Source organism: Patagioenas fasciata, chromosome 24 (genome assembly GCF_037038585.1).
Source record: "Patagioenas fasciata isolate bPatFas1 chromosome 24, bPatFas1.hap1, whole genome shotgun sequence".
NCBI classification, from domain to species: domain Eukaryota; kingdom Metazoa; phylum Chordata; class Aves; order Columbiformes; family Columbidae; genus Patagioenas; species Patagioenas fasciata.
This window is the reverse complement of record NC_092543.1, coordinates 2,254,314-2,278,985: the sequence shown is the minus strand read 5'-3', so window position 1 is coordinate 2,278,985 and position 24,672 is coordinate 2,254,314. Positions and strand designations below refer to the sequence as shown.

The 24,672-nt window shown below is 46.1% G+C and overlaps 3 protein-coding genes across 11 annotated transcripts in view; 2 read left to right on the top strand and 1 right to left on the bottom strand.

Annotated features, from left to right (window-relative positions):
• The window catches only part of LOC136111430 (dystrobrevin alpha-like), a 37,209-nt gene extending 34,531 nt beyond the window's left edge, over positions 1 to 2,678 (top strand). For both annotated transcript variants that reach the window (XM_071798740.1, XM_071798741.1), the window contains exon 6: positions 2,190 to 2,678. In XM_071798740.1, coding sequence (XP_071654841.1) covers positions 2,190 to 2,482 — 293 coding nt within the window. In that variant the 3' untranslated portion in view covers positions 2,483 to 2,678. The remainder of the gene's footprint in view (positions 1 to 2,189) is intronic.
• LOC139825535 (uncharacterized) lies at positions 215 to 13,725 on the bottom strand. The gene is made up of 6 exons (XM_071798641.1): positions 13,680 to 13,725; positions 8,891 to 9,780; positions 5,525 to 5,572; positions 2,606 to 5,426; positions 1,979 to 2,119; positions 215 to 619 (listed from the first exon to the last, which is right to left on the bottom strand). Exons 1-4 carry the CDS (start codon positions 13,723 to 13,725, stop codon positions 5,418 to 5,420), a joined length of 993 nt encoding a protein of 330 aa, XP_071654742.1. The 3' UTR covers positions 215 to 619; positions 1,979 to 2,119; positions 2,606 to 5,417.
• LOC136111396 (E3 ubiquitin-protein ligase RBBP6-like) lies at positions 9,264 to 23,362 on the top strand. Of its 8 annotated transcripts, XM_071798720.1 has the most exons (19): positions 9,496 to 9,568; positions 10,169 to 11,904; positions 13,343 to 13,832; positions 13,942 to 14,029; positions 14,148 to 14,467; positions 14,548 to 14,666; positions 15,330 to 15,519; positions 15,748 to 15,847; positions 17,037 to 17,052; positions 17,920 to 17,964; positions 19,257 to 19,345; positions 19,463 to 19,547; positions 20,080 to 20,219; positions 20,446 to 20,621; positions 21,155 to 21,258; positions 21,722 to 21,883; positions 21,964 to 22,042; positions 22,132 to 22,189; positions 22,309 to 23,362. In XM_071798720.1, exons 6-19 carry the CDS (start codon positions 14,649 to 14,651, stop codon positions 23,099 to 23,101), a joined length of 2,055 nt encoding a protein of 684 aa, XP_071654821.1. In that variant the 5' UTR covers positions 9,496 to 9,568; positions 10,169 to 11,904; positions 13,343 to 13,832; positions 13,942 to 14,029; positions 14,148 to 14,467; positions 14,548 to 14,648; the 3' UTR covers positions 23,102 to 23,362. The 8 variants fall into 8 exon arrangements, with proteins under 8 accessions (XP_071654822.1, XP_071654821.1, XP_071654819.1 ...); XM_071798718.1 differs by having other exon boundaries at positions 13,942 to 14,467; XM_071798721.1 differs by lacking the exons at positions 9,496 to 9,568; positions 13,942 to 14,029; positions 14,148 to 14,467 and adding an exon at positions 9,264 to 9,404.
• Positions 23,363 to 24,672: the final 1,310 nt, after the last annotated feature.

The window sequence follows — 24,672 nt, the reverse complement described above, 5'->3', positions numbered from 1 at the left end:
CAGAATATCCCTGCATGCACACTTGCAAGGTATCTGCTACAGTGGGAATCTAAGCCGGAATGAAAATTGGGTTTGAATCACAATGTGAATTTTGGGGATTTTGATGAGAAGGCCCGGCTGTGCCCACTTGCCCTCCACACCCCACTGGTGGCAAACGAGAGCGCACCACTGCACTTTGATTATGGCTTTGTGCTAAGATCTTACCCAGAGCATCTTTCCTTCAGAAACTGGAGATGCTTCTACTGCTTTTATTTTCAGTTCATGCAAAATTTCCAGACAACAACAGTTCTGTAAGCAGAAGAGAATCAACGGAAGTGCTTTGAATAAAAGCAGATCACAAAGTAGGCCTGGCATCTCTTCCTTCGGCCTCGAAGCGCTCTTCTAGTCATCCTTCCCAGATGAGTAATGCTGGCTGTGGAAGCTCCCATTTGTCAGTGAGGCTGCGTTGACTGTGAAAAATCAGCACTGTAGGTTAACCTGAGGCACACAGCAAACTGAATAAACACACCAGCGGTAGCAGATATCGTGAGAAAGTAAAGCGAGATTTCCAAGCAAGAAAGAAAAGTTCAGATGGAGGTGACTCAGTTGCTGAGTGTTTACCTTGGTCCGGCGTGCAAGTCTGGAAATAATAAAGTACGTTAATATATTGGCACACTTACAGCCATTGCTGCTTCAGCAAGGAGAAGTTACAACCTGCCTGACATACGTATGAAGTCAGGTTTTTTGTGCTTACATCTCATTCGCTTTTTGCTTTTTGGGGGGTGTTTGAACCGTGAGGATCACGTTGACGCTCCCCTCTGAGCAGGGGCGGCACAAACCCCATCTCACCTTGTTTAAACAAATTGTGTCAGATCGAGATTCTCCCACTGGAACCAACAGACGCGGGCGCCGTGGGGAAGATCCCAACGGAGGAAATTCATGCTCATTAAAAAGCCGAGTTTACCCCCATTAAGATCATAGGGAAGATCCCAATTAAGGAAATCCACGCTAATAAAAAAGCTGAGTTTAAGGAAACCCACACTAATAAAAAAGCCGAATTTACCCCCATTAAGATCGTAGGGAAGATCCCAATTAAGGAAATTCACACTAATAAAAATGCCAAGTTTATCCCCATTAAGCAGCAGCAAAGTCCAGCCCAGAGGGCAGCGAAACCCCCAGTATTTTGCATTTGAGAAGAGCCCAGGATGTTCATCCCAGTTGGAGAAACAAAAACGGGGCAAAATGGGGATTTTGCTGCAAACGCGAGAACTTGAGCATCCGGGTGTTTCATGCGGGGGTCGCTCGGGGGGAATAAAATGCTTGAGGCCCAAAGGGATTTGTGGGAAATTGGCGACGGGCGTTTCAACTCCAATTGGGCATCGGGGGAATGGTTGGACTCGATGATCTTAAAGGTCTTTTCCAATGCAAGTTATCTGGGGATTCTATAAACCAGAGGAAACTGGGGGGGTTAAATTGTGGTGCAGGGGGGAAAAGTGGGGGACGTGTCCCCCCTTGTGGCCCTCATATCCCTTCCAGGTCCCCTTTGTCCCCCCACCCCCATGTTGCCCCCCATGTCCCCTCTATGTCCCCTGTGCCCCCCCCATCCCGTGTGTCTCAGAGGCACCCCGATAGTTTTAGGCAGACAACAGGGTCCAAAACAAACTTTTATTCTGGTCAAAAAGGTGCAGCAGATTAACCGGTAAAGAACGGGGTTTTAGCTCTCCAAGAACATAAATACAGGTTCGAGTATCAGTTCAGGAAGTTATTGGGGTGCAGCAAATAATAACAATGGGGATCCACAGTGTGCACACACGTGGCTCACCAAACACAACACCAGAGCCGCCCCTGACTCCGGGAAAAGTGTGCACTTGCCTGAATCTGGCAAGGAATTACTAAAGAAAATACATGTCCTTATATGTAAGCACGGAATACGCTCACTTTGCCTAAGTGAGGAAAAACAAACAGAGCCCCGCGATCCTGCAGGAATTATTTCACTCACCCACACTGGAGATGAGGGAATCCCGGTCCCCGGAGATCACCTCCGGCAGCCACCCTGCCTAAGGGGGAGGGCTCTGGCGGCAGCATTTGGCCCGTGCTCCGAGAGGCCCACACAACGGGCAGCCTGTTTCTGAGCATGGTTCTGAAAGAGCATAGAGATTTATTCTAGTCAGCAATGTAGAAAGATTTCTGTATATCTGTTTTGACAACAGAGCCAAGAAGACATGGAAGTGAAAAGGAAACAAGAACCATACGTAGAGCAGAGCATGGGATGAAGCGAGGACTTCAAATTAATACGTACAGAGATCAAAAAATCTCTAATCAGAGTGTTCCCCCAATTTATTTCACAGGAATTTTCATGTATAACAGAAGTTTGAATGTATATGTACTGCGAATAAATAAACTGTTTTCGGATTTCAGTAAAGATTTGACAGTGTCTCTGGCAGCATTGTCCTGGACAAGGTGTCCAGCACACAGCTGGATAAACACACAGTGCAGTGGGTGAGCAACTGGCTGACGGGCTGGGCTCAAAGCGCTCGAGTAAATGGGGTCATGTTGGGTTGGACACCCGTCACTAGTGGGTTCCACAAGCACCCATCTTAGTGCCAGCAGTCCTGGCTGTACTTACAGACTGGGGCACGAGATGCTGGAGAGCAGCTCTGCAGAGGGATCTGGGCTTTCTGGTTGATGGCAAGCTGAACATGAGCCAACAGTGGCCCTGGAGCCAAGAGGGACCCGTGTCCTGGGGTGCATCCAGCACAGCATCGCCAGCCGGGCCAGGGAGGTGATCGTCCCGCTCTGCTCTGCACTGCTGCGGCCTCACCTGGAGCACTGGGTGCAGTTCTGGGCGCCACAGGACAAAAAGGATATAAAGCTATTGGAGGGTGTCCAGAAGAGGTTGGTGAAGGCTTTGGAGAAGAAGCCATATGAGGAGCAGCTAAAGTCACCTGGTTTGTTCAGCCTGGAGAAGAAAGGACTAAGAAGAGACCTCATCACGGTCCACAGCTTCCTCACAAGGGGAGGAGGAAGGGCAGGCGCTGATCTCTCTGGCAGCAATGGCAGAACCCCAGGGAACGGCAGAAGATGTGCCAGGAGAGGTTTAGGGTGGACATGAGGAAAAGGTTCTTCCCCCAGAGGCGCTGGACACTGAACAGGCTCCCAGGGAGGGGTCACAGCCCAACCTGACAGTGCTCAAGAAGAGACTGGTGACACCATCCTCTATGGTTCTCTGGTTCTACTGAACGGGGAAACACAAGTTGGAGCTCTACAGCAGACAGGCGAATGACACCTGGTGTGTCCGGACACCGCCTGTTACATCCTCGGGAGAAGCAGCTCACACCGGGCTCCAGTATTTTTCCATCACACTCCTGATACTCTTTTGAGCACAACAGAAAGACGAGAAAGAAGGTGCTTCAGTGCAGCCCCGTTCCCGCCGGGACTGCACCCGCACCAGACACAGCGAACACAGCTTCGTACTGGTGCCTTCTGCGGGCATTTGGAGCCACAAAAATGAGCGAAGCTGGGAAAAAGTGCCACTTCCAGTGTTCCCCAAATGCACAGGTAAATGCTGTAGATCTTAGAGTGCTTTGGACCCTTGATTTCTTGATACAGCCGTGTTGACAGGGAGGTCTGTTACGTAAACGTAGAAGCTGATACGTCTCTCTGGGTCGTGGCCACATCTGTAGATGAAATATCGGGTTTTTGGAAGTGGTGAGAAGAGGTAATGATCATCTGAACCGAGGGAATTTCTCATGTGAACTGCGCTCGGGTACTCAGGGAACACATAAAAGTCATGGGTGACGATCACTCATCTTTCGTATTGAATCAGGATTATATTGATCTTGAATACGTAGGCCACGTTTATAATTTCTGCTTTTAGTTCCTTCCTGAAGTACTGCAAAACAAGTTATTGAGAAGAAAGTCCTGCAACGTGTGTTTGCCCTGGATTTAAATTCCACCTGTTGAAGATCCAGGGTTGGGTGTTGGGCTCTCCATTGTCGCATCCATTTCGACAGTGGGGGTTTTGGCATCAATGCCCGGGAGCTGGGCTTTGGCTCCAGACCCCAGTGTGTCCCAGGGGATGGCCCAGTTGTACTGACTGCAGCCCAAACGTGGCGTGGTTTGGAGATGCTGCTTTTAGACCCAGCTGGTAATGTCTGAACCTCCCAATGCACAAAGAGCTGGGAGATGGTGTGAGCAGTGCACTGACAGCAGTCTCACAACACCGATTCCCAAACTTGTCGTTTTTCGGTTTTTGCTGGGCACCTTTCTGGGTTTGATGTCCTGCTCCTTATTTCCCAAGAACCCATGTCCATTAATGGCAAGAGAGTCCAGTGCAGGATAAGTAAACGGCTTCGCTCCTCATCTGGTAACAGTTTGACATCAGGAAAGCTCAACTGACCTCATTCAGGATAACTTTAAAGTTATCTGGAGCTTATGAGAACTCCTAAGATAACTTTAAGAGTTCTAAAATATCGGAACATGGTCCCACAAAACCTTGGTGATGTCGTCCCAGCAGCAGACCGCGTACTGCTCCATTTAGTCCATGTTTATTGTTCTGCTTACAATCGATGACAACTCTTTTCTCCTGCAGCAGAAGTACAGCCACATCCCCTGTGTCTGGGAAAAGCGACCCTCAGGCTGGAAAACAGCTCTATCAGGAGGAGGCGATGGGAGAAGGTGCCGTGCATGTGGCACCGGGGATGAACTGACACCCTCAGTTTGGTATCTGGATCCGTGCTGGGCTTGCACATGGACTAAGCCTCAGCTCAGAGCACAAACTGCTGTTCCCAGCCCTGGGTGCCAAGCGCTGGTCCTGCTCTCCCCTCCCTGGTGCAGCCCGAGTGCACGACTGCCCTGCCTGCTCCTGCCCTGGGGCCTGGGGAGCTCGGGTGAAAAGGAAAGACGGACTGGTGTGGGCATGGGATCTCTTAAGTGTCCTGGGATTGCTTTGCTAATCACTCTGTAAGGGTTCCTGGGCTATTAAGTCCATAGGTGCCCAGAGAGGCAAATAAGTCCAGGAACCAACTTTCCAATTAAGGTTTCCTTCTTACAAAAAAAGACACTTCCATTTTCTCATCAGCAACAGCTGGAAGGTCTGGCTGGGATCCAGCACCACCAGGAAAGTGAACAGTCCCAGGAACGTTCCCTGCTCCTCGCGTTCTTCCTTGAAGCCCTGCAGAAAAATGGGGTGGAGAAAACAAGAACGTCTGGTGCACCATGGAAGACCGAACTTCAGCCGGTGAAGTACGGGGTCATTTCAGCTACGTGGTCCAAGGACAATGAGCACAAGGACAAGACCTGAAGCTGCAGGGGGCAGCACGTCACACTTGCCTACTCAACGAGTCCAGGCTGGCAGCCAGAAAAGGAGCAGACGCTCCCAGTGAGAGGGAGGTGACCTGGGGATCACAAATGCCACTGGGGCTGGAAGCCAAGAAGGTCTAGGACACCTGTTGAAATAATAAAAGAGATAAAATGAATTCAAAAGATGGTTTGTAACTTATGGATGTAATTCGGAATACACAGGAATGCTAAGCTACAGACTCACGGCAGCCACACTTCTTGCATCCTGCTCTGGTGTTGTCCTTATTGCCACCTGAAAGAGAAAATCTCATCAATTTGATGTTGCTAAGCAGAACTCTCAAGTTTCTTTTAAATCTGGCCTAACAAAGTCACCATGCAGACAGGAGTTATCACTTCTCCGGATACTAAATACACTAAAATCTCTTAAAAATAACTTAAAGAAAAGCAAACCAGTGCATTTCTAAGGTCACTTTTCTGTGCAGCAATTTATCAGAACTAATTTGGCGAGTATAAACGGCTATGGATCATTTAGTTTTACATAACTTATTGCCAAATCCCCACTTGATTCATTATGACCTTTCCATTATAATTTTAACAATTATTCAACTTCTCTGAAAGCTTATGCATTTCTTCAGTTACAGTATGAACACAGTAACAGCTGTGACATTCCAGTGATCCACAACAAGTGTACTTATAAATTATAGCAGTGCATGGATGCTGACAGACATTCAATGGAAACTCTGAAGTAACTGACATTTTAATTGCAAGACTTGTCTTAAAAAGGCAATTAAAAAAAGATAAATAATCACTCCTGAAAAGTGGCAAAAGACAGAGAGAAAAATGTTTTTAAAAAGCAAAACAAATTGCGAAGTGATTCTGAATCCAGGAAACGTGGCACCAAATACAAAGAACTAATGGGTGCAAGAAAGTAAATGTGAATTAAAGTTAAAAGAGTAACAGAAAAGCGTGGAGATAGCGGATCAGAACAGTACAAACTTCAGTTACAGAAAGTGCGCAATTTTCCCATCTGAGCCCACAGTTTAGTTAAACAGACACAACAGGACAGGACTCTGAAAAAGAGAAACCCCAGAGACCCATCCTCAAAACCAGATCGGTGGTATTTTTACCTTCTGAGCCTGTGTAATGAAAGTCACAACTGAATTTCCAAAATAAACAGGTGCCTGTCCTGGTTTTGTTAAAAAACAAGTTTCTCTTGTAGTGAATTTCCCTGTCAGCGAAAGCTCCATATCAGCTGCATTTTCCTGGAGAACCAGATCCATGTTTTGGTGAACACAGCAATGGGATGTGAGGTTATTGATAAGCACGGATGGACATCTCGTGAGAGGGACAACGAGAAACAGGTGACCAAAAACTGACCAACTGTGTGTAACATCCCATTCACGTGAATACTTCATAGAAAAGTGGGAGATCACGAGGATCTCGTCCCTTTTCCCTGTGGTGACATTAGGAGAGGACCTTGCGAGTCGTCCCTGCGAACTGAGGCCAGTGACAGACTGAATCCAGCTCCGGTTGCTGCAGAGTCCAGTCCAGGACTTCGGGTGCCGGCTCTGCAGTTGCCGGGACTTTCAAGATTGGTTTTGTATATTTTGTATTATTTTCTCTATTTTATCAGTAGCATTAGTAAAACATTTTTAATTTCCCAACTCTCTTCTCTCTGTCCTCCTTTCCCTCCCGATCGCCTGTGCTGAGTGGGAAGGGCAAAAGGGGGAAGTGGGGGGAGAGGGGTTTCACAATACATCTGCCAGGGTTTGATTGTCACCCCGCAATCGAACCTCGACAGTGCCCTTCTATCTTCAACTGAACAGAGTATGAAAAAATCAGTGCCTTCAACAGTTATATACAGTTTTCTGAATAACTAGGTCATTTATGTAAATAAATAATTAAGCAAACATAACAAGAAACCCATGACGGAAATCAGAAAACCAGAAAGGGGGTACATCATCTCCAATAATTTAAACTTTGATTTACTGAGACAAGCACCGTCTTCAGAAAATCTTACTCAAATATACAGAGAACCCTTCAAACCCCAGGCTGGAAAACTCACTTGAAAACTTGGACAACTTACTGGTCTATGCCATGAAGAGTGCTGGAAAGCTAAGCAATAACAATACATACGCTCCATTATAACACATGGTTTTCTGCCATCATCTTCAGGGTCTATAAACTCAGCAGTGCTTAGGCGCATGTTTTACGGCTGTCTTTTGAGGGAAATCCAGGAGGGTCAAGGAGGTAAGGAACAGGGAAGGAAATGTCAAGAAACAAGGAACAAAAGTACACCTGTACCTTGCAATGTCATGTCAAAGAAATACTCAAAACAGCAACTGCTTCTTAACTACACCCAGGGACTAGAAAGCAAGATCACCCAAGCTACCTCCTTTATCTCAGCTTCCTGAAATACTCAGTAAACTTCAGCTCTACTGGGTAACTGACCTGTAGGTAAAGAAAGGCTTGGTACTCCGCTCGAGGGAGGTCAGTATTGCCATGCACACCCTACAAAATCTTCCATAATATGCGCAGGTGCCATTTGTCAGGATTTCCAACAGAAACACCAGGCAGATGACAAGAATATTGCCACCAAATACTCCCACCAAATTCCTGACATTGAAATTTTATTATTATTTTTGGCTCTAAATAATGATGTTAGAAACAGGGTTTTAGAATAGGTGAAGTTTTATATGATTAAAAGCAAACAAACTGCTAGAAGCCTCCTTTTCTCACTGTCTTCTTAGCAGGTATTAATCCTCAAGAAAATGAACAACTGACAACAGCAACCATCACTAAGGGCCTCATTCCCTCGGTGGAGCACAAGGTTGCAAACAAAGCTTTAGAAACCTTCGAACACAAACGGGAGGTATCTTCCTCAAGAATTCCCTCTAGAATGGCAGGAAGCTTATTCAGGTCTTCTCTCTTCTCAAGAGGAAGCTTACCAAAGCTCAGACTTGTTCAGCTGCTCTCAGCCAAACGCTGCTCACGTCTCAGGATCAAGAAAGAACGATGAAGCAATGGCTGTATGTTGGTCTAACGTACATCTAAACCCCTTGCAAACAGAGCAGGTGTTCCTGCTTGTCCTGCCTCCCCACCATTCTCAGCGGGTCTATTGAAGCAATAATCTAGTGGGACACAAACAATCCAGAACAAAAAACGGCAAGGAAAACCAAGCCTAAGAACAACCACCACTCTTTGGATCCAGCTTTGCAGAAGGTGGCTTATACTAACAGGCGACAGGAACACAGCACTTGGTCCTCATCCACCCGAAACGCTGCGGAGAGGCCCCGCAGGCCTAGAAGGGAGCGAGTGCACGGCTGCGCTCAGCCCCTGCCCGCTTCCCTCAGCCCGCTTCCCGGCCTCCCTCCCGCTACCGCAACGCCGCCTGGTTCAGAGCCCCGGCTGTGCCGCCCGGAGCAACGCTTCTCCACGGCAGCCCCGGGAAACGCGCCCGCCCCGCCTCTCGCTGCACGCGCGGCCCCGCCATCTTCCCGCGTCATTTTCCATCGGCCCGCCGCTTATTTCCCCTTTCCAACACGCCAGCCGTGGGCCCAGGCGGCCACTGAGACTGCCGGCCCCGCAAACCTGGCTGGGAGCCCCTTACCCGGCAGCGCCTCCGCACCTCCCGCCGCCGTCCTCGCCCGGACTGGGCTGGCGGCGCCGCCTCTCCCGCCGGAAGGCTTTGCCCGGCGCACTCTTGGACCGTACCTCTCACAGGGAGGACGGGGGACCTCAGCACCGGGCGGGAGTCACGGGGAGGGGCTGCAGATGTCTGGAGAAGGCTGCAGGTCTTTCTGAAAGGAAGTTGTTCCTCAGTGACTCCCGTAGAGACTTCAAACGGGGACTCATCCCTTCGTCCTTCTTCCTTCCTCCTGGCTTGGGCAGCCACCTCCCCACCTCCCTGGGCTGCGTAGATGCGTCCGAGATGGCGGGAGGTTCGGAGGGGCGGGCAGCGTTGCAGGCGAAGCGTAACCGGCTGCCGGGCCTGGATGGTTGGTCCCCTGCTGGGACTCGCTTTTCCCCACCATGAGCAACATCTGCATCCAGGAGCCCCCACCAACGGCAAGGGGGGCTCGCCGGGGGCAGGGGCTGCCGTGGGCGAGCCCAGGCCGGCGGGGGTGAGGGAGCTGCGCTGCCCCGCAGGGAGGGGGCTGCGGGCGGGAGCCGCTGCTGGCGCGCGTGCGCGGGGCGTGGGGCGCGGGGCCGCTCGGGGCGTGGATCGCGCGCTCTGCGAGGAGCCGGGTGCGGGGGTCGCGGTGTGCACAGGGGCTGCTGCTGAATGGTGCGGGGTGTGAAGGAATTGCGTGTGGCAGGGCTGGGGGAGGTGAGGAGGACACGGGTGTGGTGATGGCGGTGGTGTCCGCGTTGCGGGGCCGGTTTGAATAGTTTGAGGCGGTGCAGCCCCTGAAGATGCGGCCTGAGGCGAAGGCGGTGTGTGCTGTGTGGGGCCATGGCACAGCAGCCCTTGAAGGGTTTCGTTTCCTCTGTTCTTGACTGTATCCTAAGTTCTTCAGTTTAATATGATCTTTCATTTGATTTAATGGTATTGCTCATGAGAGAGGTATAATGCCTTTGGAGATTTAAGGCAGAATTGTGTTTCCTATGTTGCTTCATTATGGAAGCGATAAAGGGTATCTAGGTTTCTCTCGTGTGTCGGGTACCACAGCTTATTGGCCTCAAAGCCTTGCTATGTGTATCGATCCAGAACTGCATCTTAGGAACTGGCAATGCTGTCTGGGATAACAGCAGCTGCCTGGCACATTCGAATGTCTGCTGCTGTTAGTAATGTAAGGAGTTCAGAAGCACTGGTTTAACTTAGCAAAGATATTATTTGCACAGTGACAAAGTGACGATAAAACTAATGATGTATTTATCTCTATAGGTTTTGTCGCAGACAACAGCAGGAGATATAGATACAGAGCTATGGTCAAAAGAAGCACCAGAAGCATGTGGAAATTTCATCCAGCTTTGTATGGAAGGCAATGACTGAATGGGATAGGAGTTGTTAAAATTATTTTATATTCAGTGTTGTTCTCTTCGTGCCTTTTCTGTAAAATAGAGGTTATAACTATGGTTTAACTTTAATATGTTGATGAATTTATCTCTATTTAGTAAATATTGACTAACATTCAGACAATGTTTTTTAAGGTTATTAAGCAACCCAGTGAAAAAAAATCGATTATGTATACCTGAAGAGTTGTATGTCAGAGGCTTTGGGGAGGTTCATTTTCAGCAAGTGTTTACAAAGTCTAACTGCTTCTTTAATGTATGTATGAAATGGCAATGATAGAGTATTGGACAACCTCCGAAATTCTCATTTCTGTATCATCATTTTTACTTTTTTTTTCTTTTTGTGCTTCTCATGTTCCATTTGCTGTAGTTTTTTTGTTGATGGAAGCTCTGTAATGCTCTTTGCAGTGGGTACAAGAACGAGAGTCTAAACTGTGTATGCTTCCAGTTCTGTTGGACAGAAGCGCAACATATTGTGACTGAGTGGTTCCAAAAGAACGTAAAGAAATACTTTTGAAAAATTCTTATAGATGGTTTTTTGTCTTAATTACATTCTCTGGATGCGTGTACATTTGATGCCTTTTTGAGCCATCATATCTTGAAAATACGGTTTGTTACTTGGGTGTTGCTCTGTTAGAGATGTTGCATTTTTAATATTTTTTTTCTGTTTTCAGAGTTGTCAGCATTGAAGAGTCTGTGAAAATTAATCAAGGCGGAATGCTTAAATTCCATCTTGCCGTTTTCAAACTGATGCTTTACTATCCTGATTGTTCTGTCTCAGGAATAGAGCATCTCTGAATATTAGTGATTCATTGCAAAACAACACATTACAGTTGTTTGAAGTTTGTACATTTAGCAGGGCAAAAAGTTCTTTTAAAAGAGTGCATAGAATATGAAAGTAGCAGGCTTGAAGTTTATTGGCTGTTAATAAAACAGTACTTCAAGCTTTACTGTGGCCCAAAGAGTTGCAGTGAATGGCATCCAATCCAGTTGTTGGCCGGTCACGAGTGGTGTTGCCCAGGGCTCAACACTGGGGCCAGTTCTGTTCAATCTCTTTATCAATGATCTGGACAAGGGGTTCAAGTGCAGCCTTAGTAAGTTTGCAGATGACACCAAGTTGGGTGGGAGTGTTGATCTGCTGGAGGGTGGGAGGGGTCTACAGAGGGATCTGGACCAGCTGGATCGATGGGCTGAGGCCAATTGTATGAGGTTCAACAAGGCCAAGTGCCGGGCCCTGCGCTTGGATCACAACAAGCCCAGGCAGCGCTACAGGCTCGGGGAACAGTGGCTGGAAAGTAGCATGAGGAAAAACTTCTTCCTGGCAAGGGCTGTCAGGCACTGGACCAGGCTGCCCTGGGAGGCGGGGGGGTCACCATCCCTGGAGGGCTTTAAAAGATGGATAGGTGAGATTCCTAGGGACATGGTTTAGTGCCAGAGTTAGATTCTAGTTGGACTTGGTGATCTTGAGGGCCTATTCCAACCAAAATGATTCTATAATTCTATTATTCTATTCTGTAAATGTGTTTTCTCTCTTAAAGGAATTTTAATCTGCTTTCCTTTGGGGAAGAAGCTGAAGAAGAAGAAGAGGAAGTCAGTAGAGTCAATCAGGTACTCTACCATTTTGCTCTTCTACTCAAAATTACTTTTTTTTTTTGGCATGTTTATGAAATATTTTAAAGTTCATAATCTTGTTGCTATGTTTGAGTTTTGGACAATAATACTACTAGAACAATAATACTATGAGAAACTACTTCAGTTTTTATGAATCTGCTATTTTGACATGTTGCAAAACCGGAGGTTTTAAACTTTTCTAACTTTGAAGGTACCTTCAGTTATTGCACGGTATTTTCACATTTCCGTAAACATAATGTTTCACACTTCATGTTCCTGCTGTTTAAAGTTCATGGAGGTGATAGGTACTTTATTCTTCTTAACCTCCTTCATTACAAGAATGTGATTCGATGGTTAAATAGTTGAAGTTTGAAATAGATCATCTTGTTCGTTGCCAGCACATTCTTAGCTCCAGTTTTGTATATCCATTCTGTGTGCAAAGTGAGGCGGTGTTATTGTAGGAAATACAATGCATTATTGTATTACATTCACAGAACTAAGGTCGCATAGGTAGGTTTTGATCCAACGTTTCCTAGCCTGACTTTGCCACTTAAATAATGTTGGTTTAAACATTTCTGTCTCAAGTTCTCATTCACATTTCTACCGCTGACCAAACTATTACAGTAGAGCTCCAGGCTTTCTAACTTATTTGTGTAGTTTGGGTGCCTGTCAGCTTCAGTTAGTGATCAGACTACTTGGTGCTGATTCCTGTAGCAAAATAAATGAAAAAAATCATGCTCAGCCCTAAGGATTTAGGTAAAATAGAAAAGACAACACTGAACAGAGTAATAGAGAATATTACAGTGAGACAGTATCGCTTAGGATGATAGTAGAGATTTATTGTAACGGTAGTTTTAACTACTTTTCTTTGTTGTTTTGTCAGACTAAGTACACTCGTTTACCTTAACGTGTTCACCTGCAGTTCTGCTCTTAGTGTGTGTCTGGTGTTAATATTGCATTTAACTTGGTTCCTTTGATGTTCTTCCCTTTCATACCAAATACTTGCTTTTCACTTTAAAAGGATCTAAATAGAACTTCTCTTTCATGAGAAGCCTAGTTTCAGTGTTTCGTGCTGTCTTCAAATCAGTCTTAAAATCTCATCTTCATATTTGTCCTGACTGATTTGTACCTGTTTGGGTTCAAGTTAGTCAAGTATCTGTCAAGTTTTCTGTAAATGTTACTGGAAATTATTTGATAGTTGTTGATCTGGATTACATCAGCATTGAGGAAAATAATGTGTATATGAAGGAACCGTTTAATAAAAAGACAGCGTGTGCCACCGAGGGCCTGGCTCGGGGGTTTCCTCCCCTGAGCTGAGCGCAGCCATCGGCTGAGCTGCTGGTGGCTGTGCAAACAGGCACGTGGCTCGTGGGGGCGGGATGGGGCCCCAAACCCATGGTGTCCTCAGGCTGTCCCCTCTGTTGTGTCACTTCAGGTGTCTGCCAGACATCCCAGGGGACTCCTCTGGGAAAAAGCAGCCCATGACTGGCCAAGCCAAGGGCAAATCTGAGCTCAAAGGCCAAGCACCAAGGCAGAGCCCAGCACAGGCTGTGAACCCTCAGAGGTGCAGAGCAGGACAAGGAGAAAAGAAAGTTCCCGTGGGAAGCAAATTGCCGCCAATGAGCTCTGAGGCCAGGCTGCCCGAGGAGCCCACCTACAAGGTCTGCATTCCACAGCCGCCAAGACCGGAGACAGCACCATCACTGACATCAAGGCCTGAGATGTTCTGGCCAGTGCTGACAGAACCGCAGAACACCGTCTCGGCGGGGTACGGCTTGGAGCCCCCGCTTTGGTGCCACCCGTGTCCCCGGGGTCCATGTCTACGCAATGCCACCCACTGAAGGCCAGATCAGTGGTGCCCAGGATGGAGTGGCCTTGGCTGGAGGTCCGGAGCAGAAGCAGCACCACCTGAGGTGGCCCAAGAGGTACCTGATTCGAATCTGTGTCGTTCCTGAGTGCTGTTTCTTTTTAGAAATGCAAGGCTGCTCTGGGCCAGAGAGGGAACCGTTTCTTCTCATCTTGTTGCTCCTTTAGGTCCCCAGGGGGAATTGAAAGGCTTTTTGGGTGGCCCTGGCACAGCTTGGGAGCAAAGCGCTGCTGCTGGAGAGGTGGCAGACAAGGGGTCAGTGGAGGGAGAGAACCAGCTGCCCGCCCCTGAAGCCATCGCGGGGCTCCGCGTGTGGGCAGAGAGCTCCCAAACCCTGCAGGATTGTTTTAGAAGAGTTTCTCTTCTTTTGCAGAAACCCATCTCTCTGTGGAACACAAGGAGCTGGGGAAAGAGATGAGTAAACATGCAAAGGAAAAGTTGCAACAGTGTTGGGGGGTTACAAAGCTGAATTTCGCGTTGCTAGGGTGGATCTTTCTGCAGCAATTGCAGGAGATCCAAGGCTGCCAGGCTGGGAACTTCACATCTTGTTGAAGTGCTGGGAGTTGTAGTCCTGGGGCTGCCAGACCACCGTGTTTCAGGCCCAGTTTCTGCTTCAGCAGATCCTTCCCCCTGCTCAGAGTCATTTTGAATCTTCAGACCGTGCCCAGAAATACTGAAATTGGTCTCCAGCTGGTGAGGGTTTTGCCCCTTTGAAGTCCTCTCAAGATGTTTTGCTAGAGTTTTGAGCTTGGCCTTTTCCTTGTGATGGACAGAGACACCGCAGGAAGGTGAAGAAAGGAAGAAAGAAGAGAAACCAGCAGGGACAGGAGAAATTCCTTCATGGACGAATCCCACCAAACCTTCACCCTTCTGAATGGCTTCTGAACAGACGGTAGTGGCGCACTGAGCCAAAATGGTGCTTTTCCGGGAAACCTGCCTTCTGTCCCTTCGCCTTCCCTTCCCTTCCCTTCCCTTCCCTTCCCTTCCCTTCCCTTCCCTTCCCTTCCCTTCCCTTCCCTTCCCTTCCCTTCCCTTCCCTTCCCTTCCCTTCCCTTCCCTTCCCTTCCCTTCCCTTCCCTTCCCTTCCCTTCCCTTCCCTTCCCTTCCCTTCCCTTCCCTTCCCTTCCCTTCCCTTCCCTTCCCTTCCCTTCCCTTCCCTTCCCTTCCCTTCCCTTCCCTTCCCTTCCCTTCCCTTCCCTTCCTCCATTTCAGTCCTGCAGCCCAGCTCTAGTTTTTCCTCTTCCCTCCCTTTGTCCTGCTCCCTTTGCTTTCTCCCTCTGTCCCATATGCTTCTTCCCATCTTTTCTCTTTAAGTCTTTGGGCCAGTTTTGCCACAAATCTGGGGATGTTTTGCCCCTTTTTGGCCAGTTTTGAGAGGCCTGGGGGATGACAGGAGGGACAGCAGGCAGTGACAGGAGGGACAGCAGGCAGTGACAGGCTGACAGGTGACAGGCGACAGGCTGACAGTGACAGGCTGACAGGTGACAGGCTGACAGGTGACAGGCGACAGGCTGACAGCGACAGGCTGACAGGTGACAGGCTCCCCCTCCCGTAGGGGGTGCTCGGCTGCCACACCCAGCTGACACAGAACCTTTGTCACAATGCCCGTCACCGCGGTGCGGATGCAGTGACGCTCCAGCTGACAGGGACCACTGCACGAGTTGGTTGCAGCTCAGGGACTTCTCACCAGCTGAAGGAGTCAACTCTGCAAATCGCTGCCACTGCAGTGGGAACAATGTCATCAGGTGGGTGCTCTGGTGTAACGCACTGGAAACAGAGCAGAAATGGTGGAATATTCCCATGTTATGCATGGCCCCTGTGCCAAACCACCATGACTCAGCCTGACTAGATCTGCGGAAGTGTGATGTTACATCTCCAATTTTTTTTTTGTATCTCTAAAGGGATTCTCATATTCATACATAATAATGAATTGGCTAATTTATTTTTCTTTCCTGTATTGATGTTGTTTTCAGAACACACAGATAACAACGCCCCGGTCTCTAAGAAGCCATCGGCAATCGTTGGAAGAATCGCAGACGAGGCAGCTAAAGCTCCCGGCAAAACACACATTTTGTAAGTGTTCCTAGGGCTTTGTATTCTTTGTGAGGCGTTTCAGTGTGGTTTAACCTTTTTGGTGGATGTGAGTTTACAGAGGCATTCAGATTGCATCTTGCTTATTAAAGCGGCTGTTAATTTTTGTTGTGATGGGGTAGATTTGAATGGATCTGCCCCAAAGTAGAATTTTCAGCCTATGTTTTTATGCCTCTGTTTTCAGGCCCACATTTTTCAGTCTAAAACTTTAGGCCTACATTTTTTGGCTTACGTTTTATAAGCCTGCATTTTTAGGCCTGATTTTTCAGACCTACATTTTTAGGACCTGAGGTTCGAGCTCCGACAGCCGTGACTCTTCAGACAGTTGAACCGGGTTTGTTCTTGGGGTTGGTTGTTCTGAGACCCAAGTTGTGGATCCCATCTCCTGGATGCGGAGAGATTCCTTGGTTTATGGGTTTGCTTGTATAGTAAAGACATTGTAGCGTAAACTTGGAATTTGCTCCCATCTGGGCAGAGTCTCATTCCCAGTGTTTGACTGTTTCTTCCGTTTGGGTGAGGGGCGGATAGAGCAGGCGTTCGTAGGCCCCAAATCTGAGTGTTTTGCACACTAATGATAAAGATCAAATAAATATGAAAGAACGAAACAACAGATCAATGAGTGTGTGGAATCTCAGCAAGGGTCAAGTGTCATAAATATTTCCTAAAATATTGCAGTGCTTTTAAGGTTACTTTAAAGCACTGAAAGCAGTTTCTGGTAATTAAGACCTTTTTTTTTTTTTCTTTTTCCTTTTGTCTGTTGCAGGGCCCCAAAATAACACAAAATCCTCGTAACTGCTTTCAAATGACATTTCTACTGCTATTTTTAGGCAATATAGCATGTATTTTATGACATATTTAGTATTTTGGTGCTCACCTGATCACAGTGCTTGGCCTTCCACACAGGAACACTCTTCTGAAGGGATGTTTGCTGTGTCTTTGCCAGATGACTGTGTAGAGTGATTTTCATGAAGTAGGAATGTGATGTTGGTTTGTTTTCAGTTACACTGAATGCACCAAGACAGAAGAGTTTATGTAGAAGAATAAATTTCCACATTCCTTAGGTGACCAAAACAAAAAGTTTTATGTTCAGGTTTTAGAATCTGGATTCACTGCTTTTTGTTGGGTCCGGATGCTTTATTTAAGTTCTGATCACCTTTATTTCTCCTTCTAGAAGTCCAAAGGAGCCGGTGAGTGGAACATCAAAAGCCGTATGTAAAAATATTATCTCACCCTTTTTCCTACACACCATGCTGAATTGTAACCAACGCAGCCTTGTATGAGTTTTCCAAGCATTAACAGAATGTATTTTCCAGTAAACGTTGTAAATATTTGCCTCAGCAAGGTAGAAAGTGAGTGACGCCGTTGTTGTGAGGACACTGCTGTGCAGCTCCGTGCTTCCTTGGCGTGTCCTTAAATACTTGGGGATTTGTTCCTAAAACCGTGTGATTGCAGTGATTTTGTTGGGCCCCTCTGAGTACAAAAATGGCTTTGATGGATCGCCGTGAATTTCAATATCGTTGCTACACAGCTATGAATTCACCTTTGGGAAGGGGGCGGTGTTTTTCTTCAGGTTTGCAAACACTGTCATTCTGCTACTAAAATATTATATAAATGAGAAACACACGGATACACTGGACTGGTAAATGGTCTGGATCTGGATTTGTTGCTTTTCTTGAATACTATGTGTCTCTGACGGGTTTTTGATATTTTGTCTTTATTTTAACGTAAATTGCATTTATTGTATTCCAACTAATTCAGGTGGGTTTTTGTTTCTTGAAAACAGTTGTTTTTCTCTATTTTTGATGAGCATGTGTATCAACACAAGCTCCGTGTTCATAAATACAGTTTATTTGGCTTTTTTCCATGTTTCTGTATGCATTTCAAAGCAGAACTCGGTGCGGCAGGAATAAATCGCTGTAAGGTTCGCCCATGACTGTGGAACAGTACGGCGACAACATTTGAAGTTGTGACAGTGCTTTTGTGCTGCTGTCCCGCGGTTGCTGCGCTCTGTCTGGAATGTACCATTGAATACCTGTTTAATTTTTTGTGAACAGATCGATGACTCTCCTGCACCTCTTTCTCTGGCACAGCTTATTAAGGTATTGCAATAGAATATAAGGTATATGTTCTTGTCAAATACTTTAGAAAAAAGTGTTTTCTTCCTATTTTTAAATCTATACGGCGACCTATAGCTGTACAAGTCTTGTAATGTGAACAATACTTTAATATTTGATAATTTAAAGTCTCTATTTTGCCTTGAAAATGTGTGTGTATTTTGATACTGTCCTGGGATGTCTCAGCCCCAACGTCCCGTTGCAGAATCGCTCATCTTCAAGATGCAAAGAGGCAGCGCTTCAGAAGCTGTTTGTACTGTTTTTCATATGTTTTATTACTTTTGCGCCCGAAGCTGACACAATTTTCATGGAATAATTCAATTATGGACATTTCAGGGGGGTTTGCAACAGCCGGAACAGAAGCGTTTCTGTAACATGGACGATTGCACAGTGATGTCTGAATTTCGAGGCTGGAGTTCATTCCCGAGAACTCTTCCCACTGGGAACTTCTTCCCTCTCTCACTGCAGAAATTAAAATTTCTGGCATTTTAATTCCTTCATTTAATTTAATACATTCAGGAAAAGAATCAGATTGGAAGGCAGCCACCAAAGGAAATCTAAACCTAAATACTAAAAGTGTCCTTGGTTCTGCAATCTCGTGTGGAATTTTATGCTAAAATGGGAAAAACTGTCCAAGTGTGTGTCACACATTTCAGCTTTTGAAGAAATTGAAGTGTTTCAGAAAAATGCAGGACAATAACGTAAAGCTGAGTGCGGACTGGCTCAGGATGGAGGCAACGTGCTGTTAAAAGTTTTCTTCTTTATTGTCCTGATGAATTAAATGCCGTATGTGAGTTATAGTCTATTCCTAGTCAGGTTTTGTGGGGTTTGGATGGTTTTGTAACTGTTTGGGTTCAAGTTAGTCAAGCATCTGTCAAGATTTCTGTAAATGTTACTGGAAATTATTTGATAGTTGTTGATCTGGATTACATCGAGGAAAATAATGTGTATATGAAAGAACCGTTATATAAAAAGTTGAACGTAGATGGTTGATTTGTGGATGAAAGCGTGTAAATGCATACAAAACAAAACCAGGAGTGGTTGATCTGAACAATTAATGCTTGAAGGTCCAAATAATTTCCATTTTCTCAATTAAATGGACAGTGGAGATCTTCTCCTTCAAATTATGTAGAGTTTAAAAAGACTGGATAATACAGATTGTTCTACACGTAGCTTGGAAGAAAATGGGATTAGTTACAGAGGTACAAAGAGAGCGGAAAGACTCGAGTTCCAAACACGTAACGTGTGTGTCACCCCGTTAATTCCCCGTTGAACAGACGGCCAACCTGGCTGAAGCCAACGCTTCTGAAGAAGACAAAATAAAAGCCATGATGATCCAGTCCTGCTGGCAATACAATCCAGCCACGTGAGTGCTGCTCATGTCAGATCTCCCTCCTCTCTGAAGACGATGGAAAACTTGTTGAGGCATTTGCTTTAACAACGGTGACACTTCTTTCTTTTTTTTTCCCCAAAAAACTTGTAGTTACATGAAGACACCTCCACCATCGTACACTTGTTTCCGCTGCGGAAAACCCGGCCACTATATAAAGAACTGCCCGACAAAAGGGGTGAGACTGGGGGGAACTTACGGGGGCGCTTTTTAAAAATCTTTTAGCTTCCAATTTTAATATTATCGTATTGCATTTTAATATCATATGAAGCATTGTTTCTCTTGGGGTGAAATGCAGAGGTTGTCCAGCAATGTTGCAAAGCCCTTCAAACACAAGGCAACCTGGAATTCTAATGTAATGTGTTCTTTTTCTAGGGAGTAGACAATAAATATGGCTGTAGAGCATCCTCTGTGATCCTTCATGCCTGTTTATCCACTTCAGTATTACTGGAAAATTCTCTGTTTTGAACTCTTTTAATGACATTTTGCAGTTTTCAGGATTCCGTACAAACCCGAGATGTTTCTGCTGACCCCACCTGTTGGATATTTGTGTGTTTCCGTTACACAAGTCTTTTGTTGAATATTCACGCAGCCCTTATGCTTGGCAAAAGGAGAGGATTGAAAGCTTTCGCTAGTTAAAATCATCACTGAAATGTCATTTGAAGTGTGGGTCTCCAGATGAGAGATGTCTGCATTTCTGTTCCTAACAGGACAAAACTTTTGAGCCTGTTCCCAGGATTAAAAAGAGCACAGGAATTCCCAGGAGTTTCCTGGTGGAGGTTGAAGATCCCAGCACAAGGGGCGCGCTGCTGACAAACACCGGAAAATACGCAATACCGATTATTAACGCGTAAGTACGGGATTAATTGGACTGACCCGAAAGGCAACAAGAGAAACCCCGCGTCAGTGTGTGAGCGGCAACGGCAGCGAGTTGGCAGCACCTGTGGTGATGGGGGAAGAAGCGTTGTCACGGTCTCTGAAAATTCCATCTCTTATCTCCCTTTGGTGAAACCCAAAGCTTGGAGAAGCTTTCCTTTGCCCATCTTCAACTCTTTCATTTTCCACCCCCCCTCCAGGGAAGCTTATGCGAGAGGGAAGAAGGAGAAACCTCCATTTTTACCAGCGGAACCGCCCTCCTCCTCCTCCTCAAACCAGGACCCTGTTCCCGAGGAGCTGTTGTGTCTCATTTGTAAAAACATAACGACCGATGCCGTTGTTATTCCCTGCTGTGGAAACAGTTATTGCGATGAATGTAAGTGTTTGTTAATGCCAGGCATCACACCTGCTCTTCTGAAAGTAGAAATAGAAGAAAGAAATATCATTGAAAATATCAGAAAAGAAATATAATAAATAAATATAAATTAGTCCGCATTCTTCTCCCTGAGAGGGTTGGTTCAGGCCTCCAGAACTCAAACCTACGTACTCATGGTTTTTGGGATGCGTTTTATTTGTTAACCTGGAGGTTGGTGACTTCTCACTGGATGAGAAGGTGGAAAAAAGACCAGTGAACACATCCAGACACAGCCTCGTCTAATGAGACCAATTAGCACACCAGGACACAGCCCCGTCTACATCTTCAAATGCTGCAAGAGTGGAATATCAAAACTCTATAGCTATTTGTTACACACGAGAAACTTTTTACACTATTGAACATTCAGAGCTTCGTGCTCTTAATTCCAGACCATATTTCTCCATTAATCATCTAAGTGTTTTTATAATTGATTAGAACCCACAAAACGTCCTTAGCTTGGCCAAAAATACTTGGATGGCTCTAATTCTTCACAGGTATCAGGACAGCGTTACTGGAATCTGAGGAACATAAATGCCCAACCTGTCACCGGACGGATGTTTCTCCGGATGCTTTATTTGCCAACAAGTTCCTACGCCAGGTAACGCGATGACTTTTACATGAGCTGATTGCAAGAAAAGGCTGTGTGTAAAACATATGGATTTACGTCTCCTTAAGCAAGGCTGAATTGCCTAAGGCTGAATTTCCTGTTCAAACCCGTTATCTGCTGTTCCACAAGGTCACAACTCTAAATTTAGAGACAGTTTGTCCCATTCGGGTCACAGTTTTGTTTAGCGTGGTCGCCTCACATTCAAATTCAGTGTTACCACTGAAGGAGTTTAAATACCAAAGTATTAAATAAAGGATTAAATACCAATCCTTAACATCCATGTTTAATGTGACAGGCTCCTATCTCTGCATGTTGATTTATTTTAGGTTTGATGGCATTTGCAGGCATGCACAAGTAATTTGACTCCGCAGAGGCTTTTGTGTGGAGATCTGCTGAAGTTTCTGGAATATATTCTGTGACGTCACCTTTCTGTAAATGGTTTTTCTGCCTCTAGGCTGTGAACAACTTCAGAAATGGAACTGTCTACACAGAAAGGGTCCGTAAGCAGCTCTGGCAGCAGCCGCCACCGCTGGTGACACCTCCTGCTGCTCTGGTGACAAACGCGGAACTTCCCAGCTCTTCCTCTCTGCCCATCAGCAGTTTGTCAGCAGAGAAGGTGAGGTTTACTGCAATATACACCATGAGTTTTGGGTTGCAGTAGGGCTTCTTTTCCATGTGTTTGCCTTTATTCCCCAGGACTGTCAGGTTCCTGCTCCAAGACAAGCGGCTTTACCACATCTCCTGGGCCCCCAAGGACGATCAGGCCCCACAACCGGTAACTATAACCTTAGAATTTCCTTAAAAACCTTCTCTTCACATAAACTGAATGGGATTTTTTTCTTTCTCCTCTCCCCACTCCAAAAGGTCCGTCAATGAGAGCCAGGGCAATGTGCTCAGCAGGTGACAAAGCAGCCTGGGAACTGTGAGTATCGTACAGAAATGTTGAAAAAAACCAACCTAACCAAATCTGAGAGGAAAAAACTGAGGAGAGTGGCTGCTTTGAAATAGTGCCATTATTTTTCTGTGTTGTGCTTTTTTAAGGTCCAAGTCTCGCTGTAGTGCTTTGTCTTACCCTGGAAGTTCGTACACCCACTGCAAGTCACGATCAGGCTCCTCCTGCACTCGCTCCGACTCTCGATCACGGAGCCGTTCCCGCTCCCACTCGCCATTGCCGCCGTCTCCAAGAAGAGGCAAAGGGAAGAGTCTCACCTATCGCTCCAGGTCAAGGTGGCGTGGTGATCACCGCTCAGGGTCAAGGTCTCCAGTATTCAGAGGCCAGTCTCGCACTCAAAGGACCACACCTCAAGGGCAAGGAGAAAGGGAGTATTTTAACAGACACACAGCGGTTCCACTATATGGTATGAAAGCTGCCTATGGCAGATCGGTTGAATTTCAGGATCCATTTGAAAAGGAAAGATACAGAGAATGGGAGAGGAACTATGGAGAATGGTCTGGAAAGCCTGACAAGGGCTGTGCTGCTGGTGCTCAGCCTGCACTTCCACCGAACAGAGGGAACTTTTTTCCAGAGAGGTTTGATCCACCTGAGACCAGACGAGAGATTTTGCCTTACGCTTGGGGACGTAGGGAGGATTACCCTGGTGGGCACAGCCATGAAAATCATTGTATAGCTGGAGATCACCCTGAAAAGCCTTCTGGAAGAGAGCACCATGGCACGGAAAATCCAACAAACTCAAAAGAGGTGAAAAACCCACTTGGAGATGACAGAGCAAATAAACAGAGATTCCAAGGGAAGAGAAGAAGAGAGGATGAGAATGAAGGTTTTCCCAATGCTGAGCTCTTTGAAGATGCAAAAAAACCCAAGAGAGCCAGGTAGAGCAGAAGATGTTCAAAAGAAAACTGGGAAGTCAGAAGCTTTGATTCTGTATTATTGTAGTGGTTTGGTTGTAGTCCATCACTATTTGGTAATTCTGAGTTGGGGATTTGCTCTGATTAGATAGTACTTTGACAGTGGTGTTTAATTCAAGTTTGACTGAGTTTACAGTGGCTTTAATCTTATTAATACAAGTCACTTTTTTTTTCTTCTTGACAGTTAATGGAGATATTAAGACATTTTTTCAAACAATAAACTACCTATGATAGAAAGAAACCTCGTTTGGTATGTTTGTAATCAGATGTGTTGTATATTGAAAGCCACGTCAGGTCATTGAAAATTAACAATACAGCAGACACTTCCCTTTGACAGTTGTTTTCTTTCTCATCTTGTCTGCATCAAAAAGCACAAGAAATTAAATTTAAAAAAAAAAAAAACAATCTGGGAAGGTAAAAATAAAGAGAGGCAATAGTTGTTAAAGATACAAATGTTTCAAAATATGCAACAGCCAAGTAACAGGAACATCCCATATTGGTGTTTTTGACTAAGAAATAGCGGAAGGTGGCTGACAAATTCAGCAAAACTATACCCTCTCCATGTTTTAAGAACTCCCAGTCTTTGAAATGAGACCTGAGAGTCCTCTACGTATTTTCCCCGCTCCAGCTCCCAAGTAAATTGTTGATCACTTCATCCTCATGTTGTTGCCATCCAGCTGTGAAGAATGAAGGACTGAGAGTGAACAGTGAATGAGTAGATTTTTGGGAGGGGGTGGAGGGCGGGTGTTGGAGGGAAGAGCTCTTTCTCCTTCTGCAGCAGGCTTAGTGGATGCTGGCATGAGATATCATGCCATTGACTTCTTTACAGGTGGTTATTCAAGCAAACATAAAACCCAGCCTAAGAGTGGAGCACATGATGTGGAGATGTGGGCCTTTTGGCGTGCTGACACCACCGCCGCAAAAACGACTGTTTGAGAGAAACACATCTAGAGCTCAGCGGTTTTCCTGAGCTGGATTCAGTTCTTGCTAAGCCTGCTTTTAAGGCTGCAGTGTCGGAGGATGCGATCAAAGCAAAACCAGCCCAGGTGCTCTCAGGAACAGCAGGCGCGTGCATTGCAGAGCGTCTCCGCCCCATGCTGAACAAGGATGGGGTAAGACAGGCGCCCCTCTGGGAAATGCACTCAAAGCCTGGTGAAAATGCTGAGTTCAAGGCCCCACTGAATCGGCTGCTGGTCTCTCTGTCGTGGGGGAGTAATTTAGGGTTCAGTTTACTGCAGAACAATGTTTAGATTTCTATGAGAGAAGTGTGACCTAAAAGAGTTCAGTGGTGGGATCACTGTATTATTCACTGCATGGGGGAAATATGCCAAGGCAAATGTTGCTCACAGTATGGACCCTTGAGGGAAACCACTCGTTCCTGGTTTTCACCGAGACACTGACCATTCCTCTTTGGACACAGCCATCCAGCCAGTTCCTTATCCATCTGTCCAGCACATCAATATCTCACCAATTTATAGGTGGGGGACCCTATCAAAGGTCTTACAGACAGTCAGATGATATTTGTAGGTCTGCCCTTGT